General features: G+C 50.0%; 1 protein-coding gene across 4 annotated transcripts; it reads right to left on the bottom strand.

The window, feature by feature from the left end:
* Positions 1 to 630: 630 nt before the first annotated feature.
* On the bottom strand, positions 631 to 14,314 carry LOC120702390 (ethylene-responsive transcription factor-like protein At4g13040). 4 transcript variants are annotated; one of them, XM_039986179.1, is made up of 7 exons: positions 14,023 to 14,314; positions 6,802 to 6,858; positions 3,204 to 3,322; positions 2,843 to 2,921; positions 2,279 to 2,459; positions 1,179 to 1,300; positions 631 to 1,097 (listed from the first exon to the last, which is right to left on the bottom strand). In XM_039986179.1, the coding sequence occupies exons 2-7, from the start codon at positions 6,842 to 6,844 to the stop codon at positions 961 to 963; spliced, it is 681 nt and encodes a 226-aa protein (XP_039842113.1). In that variant the 5' UTR covers positions 6,845 to 6,858; positions 14,023 to 14,314; the 3' UTR covers positions 631 to 960. The 4 variants fall into 4 exon arrangements, with proteins under 4 accessions (XP_039842113.1, XP_039842129.1, XP_039842119.1 ...); XM_039986195.1 differs by having other exon boundaries at positions 3,204 to 3,310; positions 14,018 to 14,313; XM_039986185.1 differs by having other exon boundaries at positions 3,204 to 3,310; positions 14,023 to 14,313.
* Positions 14,315 to 20,513: the final 6,199 nt, after the last annotated feature.

Below are 20,513 nucleotides of genomic sequence, written 5' to 3'. Positions count from 1 at the left end.
AGTTGGACTGCTTCTGCCACCAGCACGCAAAGTAGGATATGCCCGGTGCGGCTATGCCTATGCGCTAGTGTGCTCCCAATAGCAAACTCCTTGCCGCCACCTCCTTCGGCCGACATCGCCGCCCTACCGTGACCCTGTCAATTGGCCATCCAACAATGTCCTGCATACGAACTCAACCTAACATGCCACCACAACCTAATAGGAGTCCTAAGCAGCACGAGGAACGTGCAAAATGTGTGGTCAACTTCACACATGTCCTCACCATTGAGGCGTTGGAATTTTTCTCCTCTAGCTCGCCGTCGACCTGGTCCATATGCGCAGAAAGCTTTGATCGCCCATCACCATCGAAGGTGTGGTGCGCCTCTTCCCACAACCACAACGGAGATGCTCCACTTTGTGTGTACAGTGTATCCACTACCCTACACATCTTATGTTTATGTATATGGATCATACAATCAACTGAATTATGCAAAAATTAACTGTCCTGTTGCACACTGCACGACTTTGAATTATGGATTCTTGGTTCAAACTTCTAATATACCACATATTATATTAAAATGTCACGAACCCAGCAGTTAAACATATATCGACAGTAAACGGCAGACACATGACACATAGGATGGTCTCCACTGATAAGATATCTTTAAGGAAAAAAAGATTTCTTTTTGATAAATGGTAATGTAAACTAATTACATTGGTAAAATTTGCGGTGAACCTAATGGAGATATACACAATTTCAGAACCGGTATACATATTGTTCAGATGACTTTTACCTACAATGGACCACCTCCAATTCTTATTTGAGATGGCATGATTTCCCTAAACTTTGATCAGACCAACGGGGCCTTATGCACATGAAATTAATTATTGAGAGAGCAAAATCCTAAAAAGGGATCATATCATGATCCGGATGAATATTTGGAGGACTCCACTGGGGTCGCAACGACCTCTGGGAGCAATCTAAGATGCCGATGTCTCGGCATCTCCATTATCAGAATTTGATGAGCCGCCGCCATTTGCCATCTCTGTATCACCATCACTCTGTCCCATGAACAAGTCCGCCTTGCTACGCCTTAGCAAGCCAACCTTCCTTTGTTCTAGAGTAAAATAAATGAACATGCTATGAGTTTAAGACGTAAATGTGCAAACACTTGAAATATTTAAATTCTCGGTCATACTTTTGCTGGTTATTGTGTTGCGAGTGACTGCTAAGAAGTCCTCCCAGGTGTACTTCCTCAGTTCTTGCTTCTCTTCCTCAGAAAGTTCAAAGTTTGGCTCCCTTCCACACATAAAAGCAGCCCTACACACAGAGTAAAATTCTGGCTTTGTCAAATTTCGATGATTCATAATAATAGTAGGTGAACCATTAGCTATGCTACAAATTAGGCATCCACATTGGATTAGAGCAGCATCATTCGATTTTAACAGAGATACAAGGCTGTGTGCCATATTACACATGCCCCTAGAACCAAATTAAGAATCAGAAAAGGTAAACAACAGATGGCAAAACTTACTTTAAAATATCAGCCAATGGGACAGCATAACAAAGAACACCATCAAACTAAACAAAACTGTGCGGCACAGTAAGAATTGGAAGGCTCGGAAAGTCACATCACTGAACAGTAAACTCTGACATACTGACATGTTGAATCATGTTCTACCTAGGGAATAAGAAGAGCTAACTTTACAGGTGAAGCAGATAGATACATACAAATTTTTTCAGTGCCTCAGATACTATCAAGGAAAGTCTATCACAGTATCACTCTTTCCTTCAATTGACAAAAACATGACACTTAAAGTTAATGGAATATGAACCTCTCGCTGCAAAATCACGTATCCACCTTGTCCTTGGTGATCTGCAGATCTATAAACGGTTTTCTAAAATGTGCTTCTGTGGCCAAAAAAGAGTACAGGGCAACCAAAGGTGAAAAAATCATGCAAACACGGTAGTTGCAGTAAACACAACTAAAAGTCTGAAATAAGCTTGCTACTGTGGATATTTAAACTATAGTGAATGCATGCATGTCATACAATGATGAACTAACTGGAGTTTAAACTGAATGATGGAGCTATGGATGGATAACAGCATTCTTATAATCCTAGGCAAAATATACTATGCCAGCAGAGTAGCTCATTGCTTTGTACACCAGCTGGGCATATATCAGATCTTCGACATGCTATTAGCATTAGCTTGTGTTGGTAAAAGGTCTATCTAAGAATAAAAGATTGAAATCTTATGGTCAAACATAAGTGTGCAGTCTTTAGTATAGCCCAATACCTATCATAAAGCCGGGCTGCTTCATCCTGTGTCCCAACAGTACCCAAATGAATCTGTTTCTTGTCAACTTTTATGGCAGCCTGCCATTTCATATTCTTGAAGTAAACCCCCCTCATAATGCATGGCTCTTGATCTACATACTGCTTTCTTCTATGTCGTTTTCTGCGCTTGATTTCCTTGCCTGAGTGATAAGGAAAGAAAAATGCAATGTTCTGATCAGCTATAGAGTATAATTGTCAAGATCAACTCAAGCTGATAAAGGTAAGACACAACAAAGAAAAGGAACAGGGAAGTCCTCTAGGGGGAATCTAGAGGCCCTAAAGAAACATCCCCTAGACAGATATATATGAAAAAATTTGTCACAAAAACACACTCTCTGCAAACTATATTCTCCAAGGATACTTAGCGCACGACAACAAAAAATGACACAAGTTCTTTACAGGATTACCAGTGCAGAATTCTAAAATATCATCTTCCGTGTAAGAAGTATCACAACCACAAGTAACCTGAGCTTTATGTGGAGAAATAAATGCTATTGATACAGAATAAGAATGAAGTATGAACCTGGATAATATTGTGTTTTCTCTTCCTTTGAATCATCAGAACCATTTGAAGATTTTGTGAGCACATCAGAAGTCTTTGTCTGCGACAAAAGGTAAATTTCGCTAAAAAAATCATATTTGTCATTGTAACTAACAAAATTTTAGTAATGCTTGAAGTAGAATGCAGGTCCTACAGAATGTCACTTGAAAACTCATCAGGTTATCTAAAGGACAAATGGATACATAGTCAGGTAATATCAAACACAAACTAGTATATTTTTCTATTCAATTATCTAAAAACTATTTTAATTCGTGCACATGTGCACCAATATACTCCTGTGCACCTGATACTTTCTCAACATACAAAAAGCAACTATGCATACCAGGGGCAATGGATGTACACTGAATGGCTTCACATTGGAATGCACAACTTCCACAGGTTTTTCATTCTCAATGGGCTTAGGAAGATCAATGGGCAATGAGTCTTTCCCTGAAACAAAAACTAAACTCAAGTGATTGTTCAAAATATGCAGCCATACTGCTTTATTGATATAGCTGTTCAGATGATCCCAAAAGGAGCTTTATTTATACTTTCATCCACTTCAAAGTTTCTATCTTAGGTTCTAATATTAGAGAAAGGGAATATTAATACAATCAAGTACATGAAATTTGTGATTTTCTAACAGTACTTTGGGTTGATACTTTGATTTATGATCGGACCAACTACAATAGTAAAAGTCATGTAGCTTAGCACACATGTAGTTAAAAGGATTTATTTAGCACTGGGTTCATCCTTTTCTATATTAGGGATTCATATAGCTGTCTATTTCCGATAACATTTGTTGTATACTTGTATAGACACATGATTGTTCAAACATACCATAATTTATTCTGGCAAAATTTCATTTGGAGTTACTAGCTGCTTGACCATACAAAAAGGGTCATAGAAGGATTTCAGAACAAGCTAATATCGCCATTCTTGAAAAGAACAATGTTTACACATAAAGAAAAGGTCATGTATTACTTATTTGAAAGAAAAATGATATTTGAAACTCCAAATGAACAGCTGAAGAATTATAAAGAGTGATTAAAGTACCAAATCTGGTACTGGCGACAATTAATTTACAACCCAACTTCCCACTCACAGAAATCCCTCCTAATTTCCCATGGTCGTCGTTTCTAATAGTCAAAAACCTAATTAAACTAAGCTCTAGCGCTATGTGGGAAATGGGTAGTGAACATTTCAGACAGAAATTAGACTAGCACGAACACCAAACTCTTATATAAAGTTTCTATTTCAAAACAACAGACCATAATAAGATTGATAAATATAGATGACAGATATGATATTGATACGGCGTCTAGGTCTGTGAGGAGTGCGCAGGGGAGAATGCAACACCAATTGATCAAGAGGCAGGGATCTTAGGGAATAGGGATGAGCTGTATTAATCTGAGAAGACCGATCAGCAGCAGAGGACCTCCCTCGTGCCGCCAGATCAAAGGAGTACGCCCAACACGGGAATACTCTAGTCTTCAATGATTTCCCTAGTACAAACTGGTGGCTTTTATATTCCAGGCACCTTCTAAAACAATTACCTATGTAAAAGGAAATACTCTTCATAATTAAAGGAAACTAATCTTCTATTTTCCTGCTTCTTTATCCATTGCCGGTGTCTTCTTTGCGCCAGCTGCCGGCCTACAAGCAAGACCTCCATCAAATTATCAGTGGCTGTAGCAGTAATAGTGGGCTGGGAATCACTGCCAATACCATACAAGCACACGGGCAACCCGTCACGCCAGAAAGCCATCCAAAGAGCCCGAAAGTCAAAACTAATGGGGCCCAACGACTTAAGCCACTTAACACCCAGGACAATGTCAAAGCCATCTAGAGGAAGAGCGAAACAGTCAATGGTGAAAGTGTCCTTGCCAATGCCAATCTTTGTTCCTTTGCACACCCCTGGACTAGTGACTCGGTCGCCATTTGCCACCTTCACAGAAATCCCTGGCCGATGTTCAATCAGAAGACCCAAGCGATGAGCAACTTCCTCATGAATGAAAGTGTGAGTCGACCCGGTGTCCACCAGTGCTTGCAACTGCACTCCTGCTACCCTAACAGAGAGACGGAGAGTATCCTCCGTATTGATACCCGTTATAGCCGCCAAGGATATCCCAATATCGTCCTCTAGGCTCACTGTCATCATCATTATCCATGGCCAGTAAGAAAACTCCTTTGGTGGCGCACTTGTGATCCTTGGAAAATTTTTCTGGGCAAAAATAACACTGCCCGTTGGCCCTCTTCTCTGCAATTTCTTCCGGAGACAAGCGGCGAAAGCGGGGCTTTGCTGTCTCCGTCTTGGGCGGCTCACTTGTTGGGGTAGAAGCTGCAGAAGCACTCGGCGCTGCGAGCTGCTTGGACCGGAAGGCCGACTTTGGTGCCTAAAACGAGCTCGATGTCCGTCGCTCGTAGGCCCGAGCGAGGCTCATGGCTGACTGGAGACTTGTGGGTCGCTGCATCTCAACGTCCGAGCTCAGCGGCTGCCCCAGTCCTGCAGTGAAGAGATCAATCTGGTGCTGTGGGGTGAGATCATCACAGCGACACAGGAGCGCCAAGAAGCGGCGCTGATATTCCTCCACAGATGCAGTCCGCTTCAATTCCTTCAGTTCTCCCAAGGAGTTGGAGCAGATCGGTGGTCCAAAGCGCAAGTTCAAGTATTCGCCAAACCGCGCCCAGGACACCAAGCCATGGTCACGCTCCAACTGGAAGTACCATTCAGCCGCCACCCCGTCCAGATGCAAGGACGCTGTCCAAACCTTCTCCTCCTCCATGGTGCTGGCACCACGGAAGAACAGATCACACTTGTTCAGCCATGTGAGTGGATCAGACTCGCCATCGTAGCGGGGGAAGGAGAGCTTTGGGCGGTCGTGGGCGGCGCCAGCCATCGTCGCCGCCCCGGTGGTAAAATCCACCCGCACCATAGTTGTGGCCGCCGCCACGAAGGTCGCGGCGATCCTGCTGGTCGCGGCGGAAGCCGCCGCCATCACCTCCGCCACCGCCGCCGCTGCCGCCATACGCACGGCGGTCCCGCTGGTCGCGGGGGTACCCGCCATATCCGCCGCCGCCGAAGCCGCCACCAAAATCACCGCCCCCAAACCCGCCGCCGTAGGGCCCTCCATATCCACCGCCGCCGCCAAAATCCCCCCCCCCCCCCCCCCCCCGCCGCCGCGCTCATGCCGCCTCCACGTAGCCGTCGTCGAAATCCTCACCGGCCTGGAACTTCTCCGTGCGGGCAATGCGCCGGTCATTGGTGTCCAGCCGGTTGTTGATGGTGGAGACTTGGCCGAGCACGCGATCCAGCTTGGCGCCAAGGTCCCGCATGTTGGCGCCCAGTTCACGAAGCGTGGGCTCAGGATCCTGGGGGCCGGTCATGGTCGCCGACGACGATGACGATGCCCCTGCCGCTGTCCCTGATACCAAATTGATACGGCGTCTAGGTCTGTGAGGAGTGCGCAGGGGAGAATGCAACACCAATTGATCAAGAGGCAGGGATCTTAGGGAATAGGGATGAGCTGTATTAATCTGAGAAGACCGATCGGCAGCAGAGGACCTCCCTCGTGCCGCCAGATCGAAGGAGTACGCCCAACATAGGAATACTCAAGTCTTCGATGATTTCCCTAGTACAAACTGGTGGCCTTTATATTCCAGGCACCTTCTAAAAAAATTACCTATGTAAAAGGAAATACTCTTCATAATTAAAGGAAACTAATCTTCTATTTTCCTGCTTCTTTATCCATTGCCGGTGTCTTCTTTGCGCCAGCTGCCGGCCTACGGCGCTGGTACACCTTACCAACAAAAGCGTCGGTAACAGATATGCCATGTCAAATGTAGGAAAAAAGACATCCGTGTTTTCTTAGCATAAAACCTCTCAGCAAGTTTTACATCTCGGAAAGATATTTCAAGGTACTGAAATGAGTTCCTCTTACCAGAACAAAGCCCCAATAGTCGACGTCGCCTCAAGCTAACCATACTTGAAATGACACCTGGAGCAGAGTCAGAAATAAGAAAAAAGTTATAAACAAATTGTAAGATTCGAGATTAAAATTAGATTAAGAAAAAAACATGAAAATACTCTAGGGTTTTCGATGGTGCTAACCATTAAAATGTGGGCTAGAGCACACACTAACAACACAGTTACGCGTAATTGTGTGCTTAATATCACTAACATAGTTCAAAGAAAGCAGACAATGATGTTTGACTAATGACTACTAGGTCTGATGATGAAAGACCTGTTTAATCATTACATCAAACATAGCGTATCACCCAATTTCCATTAAAATGATCATATATAAGGAAAATGGACATAAACCGCAAAATACAGACCAGAATAGTGTTCAAGTGTATATTTGTCAGCTTCTTAAATTGCGTGACCAGGAAGGAGAGGCTATATGAAAGCTTCAACTAATGCACATGTGTTTATGAAAAGGGAGGATAAAGCACCCTTTGTTCTGACAAAATCCAGGTCTTAATAATATAAAAAAACAAAGGGTACAATCACAAAAACAGGAATGAATTATGTACTACTTACACAGAATGACAACCACATGTATAATTCCAACACATTCATCCAATTCAACGTATCCCACAATTCATCCTTTTAAGCATTCCACCATCCCAGATGATCTTTGAATCATCTTAAACAAACAGGAGTACACAATTACTCAAATATCATAATGTACCGACAAAATAAGTGGATCCACAGGCCCTAATCCTAAAATCCATACTATTATTGAGCATAAAAACCCTCAAAGACACAGTAACCAAAAGACACAAATCCCAACACTTCCGTCGGGACATCCTGGAAGGAACTTCGCAGATAATGCAGACCCCAGAAGGACAACAAATGACCAACATTGGTGAAAACATATAAATTTCCAACACAACATCCTATGGCACTGCATTTCTGACAAAGTCCCATTCCTATCACGTGGGGCTAGTCAGATTAAGCAAAGCTTAATTGGAGAGCAACTGAAATGCAGTAACCTCCATGGAACAAATAGCTGCCTAAAAATAGAAGCAAGAATAATGGCAGTGTACTTGTTGGTGTATATGTGAGCCCATGTATAGAGGCCCATCTAGATGCCCATGTATAGGAACTATATATCCCACCCTTCTAGGGTTTGGAGAAATACAAGGCAATTATTCTCTCCAATATGGAATCATTTGTTTAGGTTCCTCCCACCTCCAGCCGCCGCCGCCGCCATGGCCGGCCGGCCGCCACCGCTCTCCTTCCCTCCCCTCTCCTCCTTCCCCCCTCTCTCCCCTGCTGCTGGGTCTGGCAGGACGTCCCCTGCCGCTACGGGATCTGGCGGGACGTCCCCTGCCGCTGCGGGCGCAGGCCCCCGGGGCTCTGGTCCGGCCGCCCCGGCCTGGCGCGCCGCCCTCTCCTCTCCTCCCTCTCCAGCCCCGGCGCCACCCTCCCTCTCCTCTTCCACCCTCTCTTCCTTTCCAGACGAATGCTCCTCTGCTCCTGCGTGGACCTCTGTTCTGGGCGCCGCCGCTTCCTCTGTTCTAGGCGCCTGGACAGAGGCTGCCGCCTTCGGCGCCGCAGCGGAGGGGCGCTGGGCCCCTCGTCCTTCAACTCCTTCGCCCGCCGCCGTCGCGGCCCTGGGCGCGCACGCAGCCCAAGCCGCCGCCACCGCCACTGCCCAGGGTGCGGGGGCGCGGGCGCGGGCGTGCCCAGCGCCGCCGCCGCTGCCGCAGCCCAGGGCGCGGGATGCGCGGGCGCGGGCGCGCCCAGCGCCGCCGCAGCCGCTGCACACGCCGCGGGCACAGCTGGTGCGGGTGGCGCGCACGCCCCTACCTCCTCTGCTGTGGGGGGCTGCGACCGCGGGTGCGGCCCTGCCGTTCCCTGCCTCCTCTGGCGCTGGTGGTGCGTGGCTACCGCCGCGCGACCCCTCTAGGGCCGGTGTGCCGTCGCCGCCGCCGCCCTGGCGGCTCTCATGGCGGCTCTCAAGGCCCACGAGCGCGCGCAGGAGGTGCTGCGGGACCTCGAGGCCAAGCTCGTCCAGGCCGCGCAGGCCGTCGCGCCCGCCGCGCACGCCGCAAAGGCCGCCGCCGCGCCCGCCGCGCCGGCCGTCGCGCCCAGGGACCCGCGCAGGCCGCTGCCTCCCTCTCCGCCGCCCCCGGCGCGTGGCTGCCCCAGGGCGCCGCCACCGCCCAGGCCGCGCGGGCCGACGCCTCCCTCGCCGCTGCGCACGCCGCGCCGGCCGTCGCGCTCGCCGCGTAGGCCTTCGCGCCCAGGGACCCCGCGCGGGCCGCTGCCTCCCTCGCCGCCTCCCCCGGCGCGTGGCTGCCCCAGGGCGCCGTCGCTGCCCCGGCCGCCGGATCCGCCTTCCCCGGGGCGCCGCCGCCGCACCAACTTCTCGTGCACGCGCCCGACCCCCTCCTTGGTGCTCCTCTCACCGGCCAGACCGGGGGTGGGGGAGGCTGAGGGCGTCGTCGACGGAGGGGACGTGGTGGTGGTGCTCGGGGCACTCCGGACCCGACTCCAGCTCCCACTTCTGCTCCTGGCCCTGGAGGTACGCCCTGGCCATCCTTCAGCGCCTCATGGCCAGGGCGCATCCCTATGTGGCCATTTCAGGGTCAGAGGGGCCCTCGTCCTCAGCCCCAGCAGGCGGCCATGCTCGCCGCTACTGCTCTCCTGTTCGCGCTGCTCTGGACCCCGCCCGCTCCACCCAGCCAACAGCCGACCTGGCCTGGGGAGTGGGACCAGGCTGCACTGGCGCAGTCCTTCAGCGCCATGGGGCTGACGCCGCTGGTCAGCACCGAGTGGATCGCTGACTCGGGTGCCTCCATCCACACCACCCCACATGTCGGTATCCTCTCTTCTGTTCGACCCCTACACCCCTCTTGTCCTTCTTCCATCATGGTTGGTGACGGGTCTTGCCTTCCTGTCACCGCCGTGGGTTCTGCTACTGGCTCTTTTCGTCTTCCCAATGTCCTTGTTGCTCCTCAGATGGTTCATAACCTTCTTTCCATTCGTCAGTTTACAGCTGACAATTCTTGTTCCATCGAGTTTGATTCTTCTAGCCTCACTGTAAAGGATTCGGCCTCCCGGCGTCCGCTACTCCGGTGTGACAGCACGGGACCCCTTTACACCCTTCGCCTTCCTTCTTCCGCTGCACCACTTTCGTCTTCTTCTTCGCCCTGGCCGTCTTGGCCAACCGCTTTTGCCGCGACGCCGTCTTCCACCACCTGGCACCGCCGTCTTGGTCACCCTGGCCGCGACGTTCTGGCTCAGCTCAGTCGTAGTACCGATGTTCCTGGTACTAGGGCTCCTGCTGAGCCCCTCTACCATGCGTGTCTGCTCGGTCGTCATGTTCAGCTCCCTTTTTCTTCTTCTTCGCATGCGACGCATGCATTTGATCTTGTTCACTGTGACCTGTGGACCTCTCCTTTACTTAGCCTCTCTGGTAATATGTACTATCTGGTGGTGGTCGATGATTTCTCGCACTACTCTTGGACGTTTCCTTTGCGCGCCAAGTCTGAGACATTCCCCACCCTCCTCCACTTCTTTGCCTGGGTGTCCACTCAGTTCGGCCTCACTGTTAAGGCCGTCCAGTGTGACAATGGGCGGGAGTTCGACAACTCCACCTACTGTTCCTTCTTCCTCTCTCGGGGTGTTCACCTGCGTATGTCTTGTCCGTATACCTCTCCTCAGAACGGCAAGGCTGAGCAGATGATTCACACGACAAACGACGTCGTGCGCACCCTTCTGATCCAGGCCTCTCTGCCCCCGCGCTTCTGGACTGAGAGCCTCCACACCGCCACCTACTTGCTCAACCGTCTTCCGTCCACTGCTTCTCCTGCTCCCACTCCACACCATGCTCTTTTCGGTACCCCTCCTCGCTACGACCACCTTCAGGTCTTCGGGTGTGCATGTTACCCTAACACCTCCGCCACTGCTCCTCACAAGCTGGCGTCCCGCTCGACTCGTTGTGTGTTTTTTGGTTACTCCTCTGATCACAAGGGGTACCGATGCTTTGACCCCACCTCTCGCCGCGTCCTGATCTCCCGACACGTCGTCTTTGACGAGTTGGATTTCCCCTACTCCACCTCCTCCACACCTTCTCCTGGCCCCGAGCTGGAGTCTCTGTTTCCGACTGACCCGGTGGTTCAGCCACCTTTTCCTGTCCGTCCTTTCCCTGCAGGTTTTCCCGGCACACCGGCGCCGCTTCCGGTGATCCCTGCTGCGCCGAGCGCGGCCCCCGGACCTCCGGTCGTGCCGCGCGCGGACCTGGTGTCTCCGTCTGCGCCACGCGCGGCCCCGGTGCCTTCACCTGCACCTGCGCGGTACGCTCAGCCGGTGCAGGTGTACCGGCGTTGTTCGGCGCCGACACCGGCGCCGCCTCCTGCTTCGGAGGCTCCTGCAGTGCCTACACCGGAACCGTCGCCGCCGCCTCCGCCGACTCGTTCTCGAGCTGAGCCGGAGGTGTACCACCCGCCAGTCATCCATCGGGATCCTCGGCATATTCATCCCATGGTGACTCGGCGGATGGCGTCTCAGGCCGCGACTCTCTCCGCCACCGAGGGAGAGCCGCGGGTCTCTCCGGTACCCTCCTCTGTCCGCGACGTCTTGTCGGATCCTCACTGGCATCGCGCGATGTAAGAGGAGTACGCGGCTCTTCTTGCCAACCAGACATGGGACCTCGTGCCGCGTCCGTCTAGTTGCAATGTGGTGACTGGCAAGTGAATCTGGACGCATAAGCGTCGGGCTGATGGCACACTGGAGCGCTACAAGGCTCGCTGGGTTCTCCGGGGGTTCACTCAGCGGCCTGGTGTGGACTATGAAGAGACCTTCAACCCAGTGGTGAAGCCTGCTACTGTGCGCACGGTCCTCTCGCTTGCGCTCTCGCGCTCTTGGCCTGTGCACCAGCTGGACGTGAAGAATGCATTTCTTCACGGCACACTATCAGAGACTGTCTACTGCTATCAGACAGCGGGATTTGTGGACTCGAGTCGTCCGGATATGGTCTGCCGGCTCAACATGTCTCTCTATGATCTGAAGCAGGCTTCTCGGGCTTGGTACTCTCGGTTCGCCACGTTCTTGCTGACATTGGGGTTCACCGAGGCCAAGTCTGACATGTCTCTCTTCATCTACCGCCGTGGGGATGAGACTGCATATCTGCTGCTCGATGTCGATGACATTGTACTCACAGCCTCCAGTCAGCAGTTGCTTCAGAGTGTCATCTCCTCTTTACAGCAGGAGTTTGCTATGAAGGATCTGGGTCAGCTCCACCACTTCTTGGGCGTCACTGTTGAGCCGCGCTCGTCTGGTCTTCTCCTTCACCAGCGGCAGTACGCACTTTATATTCTGGAGCAGACTGGGATGACTGATTGCAAGTCCTGCTCCACTCCTGTCGACACTCAGGCGAAGCTGTCTGCAGTACCTCACCTTCACCAAGCCGGACCTCACCTACGCTGTTCAGCAGGTCTGTCTCCATATGCATGATCCCCAGGAGTCACACCTTGCTGCGCTGAAGCGTCTCCTCCTCTACGTCCGTGGCACTGTGGACCTCGGCCTGGTGCTTCACCGCTCGTCCTCTGCTGAGCTGGTGGTCTACACCGACACTGACTAGGCTGGTTGCCCGGACACTCGTCGCTCCACTTCCGGCTACGCCGTCTTCCTGAGCGGCAACCTGGTCTCCTGGTCGTCAAAGCGGCAGCCGGTTGTCTCCCGCTCCAGTGCTGAGGCGGAGTACCGGACTGTCGCTAAAGGCGTGGCAGAGGCGTCCTGGCTCCGACAGCTCTTGACGAGCGGGCTGTGGAGCTCCGCCAAGAGCTGTCGGAGCCAAGACGCCTCTGCCACGCCGTTAGCGACAGCCCGGTACTCCGCCTCAGCACTGGATCAGGAGACAACCGAGCTCCGCCAAGAGCACGCTCGTCTACTACGACAACGTCAGCGCCGTGTATCTCTCCACCAACCCCGTCCAGCATCAGCGGACGAAGCATGTGGAGATCGACTTACACTTCGTGCGCGACAGAGTCGCCATCGGCGATGTTCGGGTACTCCATGTCCCGACTACCTCCCAGTTTGCTAACATCTTCACCAAGAGACTGCCCTCCTCGACTTTCTCGGAGTTTCGCTCTGGCTAGTTGTGGCTGCGGGGGGTATTTGCCCTTTGTACTCGCTTTGTACTCTCTTCTTGTCCAGTCTTGAATACCGCTGCGCCGGTAGTTCAGACTGCGGGGGGTGTTGGCTTTCTTGTTGTCCAGTCTTGAACACCGCTGCGCCGGTAGTTCAGACTGGGGGGTTGTTGGTGTATATGTGAGCCCATGTATAGAGGCCCATCTAGAGGTCCATGTATAAGAACTATATATCCCACCATTCTAGGATTTGGAGAAATACAAGACAATTATTCTCTTCAATAGTACTTATCAGCACTTCCAGCTACCAGAAGTGACCAGGCACAGTCCAGGGCCTACAAAATCCTTCTATACATCCCAGAGTTAAGCCCTGCAAACCGGGGTTCCCTTTCAACAGTAAATTGTACCAAAAAAAAACAGGTCAGCGCATATCACCTCGTCCTGCTATGAGACTCGAGATGCTCATACGGGTAATTGCAGAGTCTACAATCATCATCTGACACGAAACCAAGAACTGAAAGATTCAACACTTGCTCCTCAAAAACCAATTTTTAGGCGTAATTTCTCATCATAACAACCAACTTATTATATGATTATTACGGCCACCGTCATCGACCTAACGAAAAAAAAGAACATGGATCAATCACAAACGCAGGCAGAGTGGGTGGCGAGACGCCTCGCCCAACCACCCCCTCCTCCACCCAACCCTCGCCACCCCTGACGAACCAACAAAGCAATCCAGAAAACCCCTCGAGAAGGCGAGAATTCCGCCGCAAGCCCGTCCCCAACCACCGCCACCTTCCAATCAATCCGCCTACGGCGCAACGCGAACGCAAAACATACGACGCGGCGCAAAAGCAACCGCCGCCACGACACAGGGCGGCGGCCGGCGGCGGAATTCAAAGAACGGCAGGAACGCCGCCGGGACGGCCGGAATTCAGGCGCCGCGAGGACGCGCGCCGGCCAGCCGGCCGGAGAGGAATCGGTCATCAATGCGGCGGCGACGTCCGAGAGGCACGCAAAGGCGTAGATGGCAGCGAGAAAGACACGTACCGGGCGGGGCGGGGCGGGTCGTGCCGGCGGCGACGGGTGGAGTGCAGCCGCTGTGCAGAGCGGGCGCGAGACGGCAGGGGAGGAGAGGGGGAGAGGAAAAGAAGTTGGGAGGAGAAGTTGGCGAGGGATACAAAGAGGGTGGCTCACATCTACCACCTTTGTTTCTCTCTCTAGCCCCCTCTATCTCTCTCCTCCCTCTCTGCGACGACGAGGCGAGACGACTCGACTCTTATCCCTCTCTCGCTCTACCGCCGCCTCCCCTGCTCTGCTCGGGGTGGTGGTTTCTCTCTCTACTTCTCCTCCCGTTAATTCCTTGGAGATTTCCTTCCATCCATTGCGTTTCTTTATCTGTTTTTTTTTCTTTTTTGTGAAGGGCATCGGTGACGTCTCGCCGTAGCCGGACGGACTCGTTGGCTGCTGGTGGCGCGGGGATGGTGGGAATTGACGGGTTTGCCCCTGCGGCCGGGGAGGACTCGTTGGTTACACCCGTGGACTTTTCAAGGTCAAGGGAGACGCAATGATAGGGACCTTTAAGTGAATATTAAAATGCGGGGTGTCCTCTCGAGAAAATCGCGCATGTTGCCAATTGGTGATTTACGTAGGTTGGAAATAGCGGGCTATAAAGTTTAGCGGTAATCTTCTCTAAAAGCTATAAAATAGTTATAGCGAAGTTATAGCGGGCTATAGCGAAAACTAAATCATTTAGCGGAATGATAAAATAATAAATAATCTCATATAAATTTTAAGCATCGTTGGTCTAACACCTAAAATTTGAGTCTAACACGTCTCTTAACTACCCAACAGTACCCAATTGACTTTTAGCGCTGTTAAGTCTCACAAAAACCTATTTAGCGGACATTTAGCATGGCTAAATCTTATTAAACCTCCTTTAGCGGATATAGCGGACAAATATTGTATAGCGTAGCGGTAGATCTCCTAAAAAGCTATTAGCGGGCTATAGCGGGCTATAGCGGGCTATTCCCAACCATAACTAAAATGCAAGGTACTCGAATTTGTGCGTACATCATCATTATACAACTTTTGTAGAAAACAGCTCAATTTGGTTATTTTTTCTAATACATCTATGGATGAAGTCATAAGAACCTCAAGCTCACATGTTTAATCTCGCTAACAAACATTGTAACGCGCAATCTGATACGGGTTATAGATTGGCTGACGCATCTCGCCGAGATGATCTAACAAAATTCCCTACCGCCTTAGTTCATTTATTTGTCGTCAAAATCACTGTTCATCTTTGACCACTAATTTAAAGTATCAAATGAAGTCTAATTACAAAACCACCTCCACAACCCCCCGTGTAAATCGCGAGACAAATCTAATGAGGCCTTTGACTGAGTGTTTAGAGGATGATTACTGTAGCATCACTGTAGCAAATCATCAATTAATTACCGTCATTAGATTCATCTCAAAAAGTTACATCCGTTCCTGAAAAGGTTTTGCAAATAGACTTCATTTAGTACTCCATGCGGATGTTCGTCTTTTTGTGTAAACTTGATTTGACAGTTTACCAAACGCGGCCTCGGTTTTTCGGTTCAGGTCGGGTTGGTTTTTTTGGTTTGGGTAAAATTCGGTTCCTGATATATAAAACCGATCGGTCCTCCAAAAAATCAAAAACCAACACCGAAAAAGGTGGTTTTATGGGTTCGGTTTTTTGGGTGGCACCGAACAAAACCGAAGCTCACTTCTGACAAAAATATCAAGCAATGTTCAGACATTTCAGCCAGGCAACAATCAAAACTAACACTAAATTTAAAGGCTGACAACATAGCAGCGCAAGTGCACAACAAACAGCAGTTTCTAATCTTGAAGACATGACTTTTCTTTTCTTGACTTCTTTCTCTTCATCCACGGGTCATCTAACTTGTCTACCTCTATCACTTCAGTTGCTTGATTTGCCACGGTTTCTTGAGTGTCCCCCATCTACAAATGAAAGAGGGGCATGACAGCATGGCCGATACTCATGAGATGGAATTCACGGGTTAGCAAGCATCCAGATCAAAGAAATAGAAGATGACATACATTGGAGGATTCCTCGGTAATTGCGGCCGTTGTTGCTGAAGATGTACATCGCACCGCTGCTTGCTCCTGCTAGGCCGTCGTTCCCGTCGTTTGCCCACGCACCAACACCTGCCGCCCGCTCCGGCTGCCCGGCCCCGCGCGCTCGCGCTGCCCTGCCTCGCGCTACCCAGCCATGCGCACTTGCGCCGCCCATCCTCGCACCGCCCGGCCACGCGCGCCCACGACGCCCGGCCACGCAAGAGGGCGAGACCGCCGCCGTCGCCGGCTGGTGTGGGGTGGTGAGGGTGAGGAGGAGAAATGAAAGGATAAGGTTTATGATTTGGAGGCATGTATATATTTCGTTCATTTCATGGCCCATGTATTGATAATTTCGGTTTTTCAGCTGTTTTGGTTCGGTTAATTCTGAAAACCGAACCCGATGACCGAACTTCAGGAAAACCCAAACCCAAGCCGAACCGAAAAACCCGTAAAACCGACATTTCGGTTCGGTTCGGTTATTTCGGTGAAAAAATGCCCAAGCCTAACGGCACGTGTGGCCGGCTGAGGGGTAGAATGGTAATCGAGGTGATCGCCGGATGGGATGGTTGGCCGGACGCCGCCGGGCCGGGGTGGAGCTTCCGCTGGCGACGTCCGACGAGACGGCGACAGCGTTGTCCGCTCCCCGCGCTTGCTTTCACCCGAGCAGGGGCTGCAGGGGACGTCCGTTCCTCCATCCTCCTCCACAATTATTATACTTTAATAAAAAGGGAGAAACAGCCATAAAAAAAGGGGAGAAAACACATAACGGACACGGTGTCTTTTGCGCGACGATGTGCCACTGCATCCCCCCCCGGGGGGGGGGGGGCGGGGAGAATCCACATGTGCCAAGCGTGTAAGCAGAGCACCGAATCTCTCTGTGTTCACGGTCGCTTTTGCTTCGGGACGCGTTGCCCTTCGCGACCTAATCGGATGGTACCATCTGAACAATTTTTTTCTTGTTTTCTTTTTCTTTCTTTGTATATGATGGCTCTACATTTTTTTTTCCGAAAGATTATGATGATGGCTCTAAAGCCGTCACAGTAAACGCGACCGGCGACAGCGAGATGGTATGGATTATTGTTGCTCTAGCACGGCACCAATACAAGAAATTTGGCATGATTTTGCTGACCATAACTGTTTGCAAGTTTTATTTTTATTCTAATGATTGGAATTTGCTGAATAGTCAATTCAATATTTCATTTGGCGGGCGTAAATGAATTTTTTTTTGCTATTTCTTGAGGCTGATAATTACGAGGAGCAGTGGATTAAATTGAGAGAGGGGGGCTCCTATATATTTTGTGAAAGATAGATAAGTCATTCATATTTAAAGCTCATTTGTCACAATTAGCTGTTGCAAACATGTTCAACATTTTGATAGAATTAACTCAACATTTTTCATAAATAGGTTCAATATTTGACCTCAAATTGTTGAAACTGTAAAGACAAAATGTTAAAATTAGAAGCACGAAATGTTGAAAATACTAAATTAAAATGTTGACAACATCTTTCTTCTTCGGCGAGCTAGGCGCACAATAGCACGAGGCTGGTGGTGGCATGCAGCGGCTGTGGCGGCGGCGGTGCAGGTCGGAGGTGGCGGCGCGCAGGGGCCGCGCGGCAGCGCAGGGCAACGCGGCGGAGCAGGTCGGCGGTGCCGGCGCGCGGTGTAGGGGGACAGCGGCGGCGCAGGTCGGGCACAGGGCAACGGCGGTGGTGGCGCGCGGCGCAAGGGGCCAGGCAGCGACGGTGCAGGCGTGTGGGGAGAAGGAGGCGCGTGTGTACCGGTGTTAGGGTTAGGGAAATGATGGATGGATGAGATTGGTTGTACGAATCTCAAACACTGGAGGGTGAATAGGAAAAACATTTCTAGAAGATATATAGGATCTCGGGAGAGAGAGCGCACCGTGGAAGCGGGCTTTCAAGTTTGACCTGGGCTAAGTCAAGCTAGGTGGGCTTAAATACATAGGTTGCTTTTTGAATTTTATTTATTTTTATATTTTTTCGTCGATTTATCAAAAATATATGTGGGTATAATTTTTTTTCAAAAATGTCACCATGCCGCCGGATCAATTGGCGGTAAGGAGGTACCGCCGTTTGATCCGGCGGTACCTTCCATGGGCCGTGCGCCGAGGGAAGATACCGCCGGATCAAACGGCGGCACCTTCTTACCGCCAATTGATCCGGCGGTAAGTACTACCGCCGCGTTGTAGCCCGGCTATAGCCGGCTGCTACAGCCGGCTGTAGCGTGCAGCGCCCTACCGCCGTTTTAAACGGCGGTAGGTGTCCCATATTTTTTTAATTGTTTTATAAGCTTTCACTGCTATAAATATTTGTATAATTATTTTAAAAATTATCTCAACTGTAATTATTATCTTTACATTTAGAGATATTTCAGAAAATAATAGAGATAGCGGAGGTTGGGGAAATATTTTTTAAAAATTTATACAAATTAGATTTAACTCTAATAATCTGTGAAAATATATTTTCATGAGATATTCATGAGTTTCAATTACTATTTCGATGTCTTGTCATCTTGCATCAGATTCTTCTGCACCCCCACTATAATTAAAAATATGGGAGTACTTACCGCCGTTTCAAACGGCGATAGACATGCGTGAACCATGCCTATAGACCAAATATCTCCATCTATAAATAAAACATCGCCCCATCTCATATGAAGTCAGTAGCCATCTCATACTGAGTCTTTAGCCATCCACGCACGGCCACCATGTCTTCCTCTGGTTCTACCTATATTCCGTGGAACAAAATTAGAGAACCTGTGCCTCAAGGAGTGCAGGTTCCAATGTGCTTCTGCGGTTCGTTTTGCAAGCTGATGGAGTCTAAAGTTTTGGACGATGACTTCGGCAGGAGGTTCTTCATGTGTGAGAACTACGAGTTCGATCCGCCAAAGCGCTACGGCAAGGACAAAGCGAATGTATCACCTCGCACTATCTAGTTTGCGCCTTCGGAGTTCAGTATGTTAATTCTAACTCGGCTTGGAAATAGAGTCCACCACCTCTTTGTGATTTCATACAGTGTGAAAGCGATCTAGGCCCCTAAGTGGGTTTTGGTGGTTAATGACAAAACACATATGTGTTTAATCGTGTAATTGAGCATGTGTGCAGGTGGTGAACTTGTATAGGTGAATCAAGTGACGATATACGACCCTCAAAAAGGAAATGAAAAAGAGGAGTTCAAGTTTACTCGAGAAATTAGATTTTGAATTTGAAATTTGAGTATAGGAACGCCGTACTATCAAGAGGGACTTGGTTCAAGGGTTTTGATTTAGATCTTGTGCTCAAGAGAACCTATACAAATATTTGTGAGCCACAAAACAACTCAAAGGAGTCATAAACCGAAGATTGTTCCCTGCCTTACCCGGATACTCCGGGTATAGGGCCGAATACTCAGGACCCCATTGCCCGGAGTATCCGGGTGCTGTTTCTGGGCTGAAAAATCAGGGCTGCCCGGAGTCTCCGGGCATATACCCGGAGTCTCCGGGTACCCTTTCGTCCAACGGCTATTTTTGGGCTGAAGACTATAAATACTCCCTCCATACCCCTTCAGCCCTCTCTCTTGCCACTTTGGACGAACAGAACTCAAACCTAAGCCAAAGAAAGCTCCCTCACTCTCCCTTCTTCATTCTTGAGTGATTCCCTTGAGGGATTTGAGTGAGAAGCAAGCAAGAGCAAGGATTAGTGCTAGTGAGCCTCATTCCCATCTCTTGAGCATTTGGTTTTGGTCAAGCCCGCGGATTCAAGTTTGCTACTCTTGGAGTCTTGTGCTCCTAGACGGCTAGGCGTGCTTGTGATTGCTCAACCAAGATTGTGAGCTGCACAAGAAGTTTGTAATCTTCATTCCTCGCCGAGGAATCCATAGTAAGTAACCTTGAGCTTGAGAGGTGATCTCGCCCTTGGGAGAGGAGCATAGGGGTTCTTGAGCACCGTCTCTCGAATCCTTCCTCAACGGAGACGTAGCACCTTCGGGTGTGAACTTCGGGAAACAAATCTTTGTCTCCTTTGTCTTAGTTTACTTGATTTAGTTGTCATTTGCTTGTGAGACTTCTTTTCTAGGGTTTGAGCTCGATCTACTCATTTACGAGTTTCTAGTGAACTTCGTTTGTTGGTTATCAACCTTAAGGAACCCCTGGTACTTTTTATCTAGCTCGATCTACTTTTCTTGCAGAGTTACTTGTAGTTTCGTTTCAGGTTATTCAAACCCGGATACTCCGGTCATAGCTCCGGATACTCCGGACCTCCAAACCCGGTGTATCCGGGCATATACCCGGAGTATCCGGGATAATCAGTGTCTGACCCTTTTGTTAAGTGTTTTTAAATTGCAGATTGCCTATTCACCCCCCTCTAGGCATCTTAAGGTCCTTTCAATTGGTATCAGAGCTTGGCTCTCCATCCAAAGGGCTTAACCGTCCGGAGAGGTCAAG

The sequence above is a fragment of the Panicum virgatum genome, chromosome 1K (assembly GCF_016808335.1).
Source record: "Panicum virgatum strain AP13 chromosome 1K, P.virgatum_v5, whole genome shotgun sequence".
NCBI classification, from domain to species: Eukaryota; Viridiplantae; Streptophyta; class Magnoliopsida; order Poales; family Poaceae; genus Panicum; species Panicum virgatum.
This window is presented reverse-complemented; position numbering and strand designations above follow the sequence as displayed.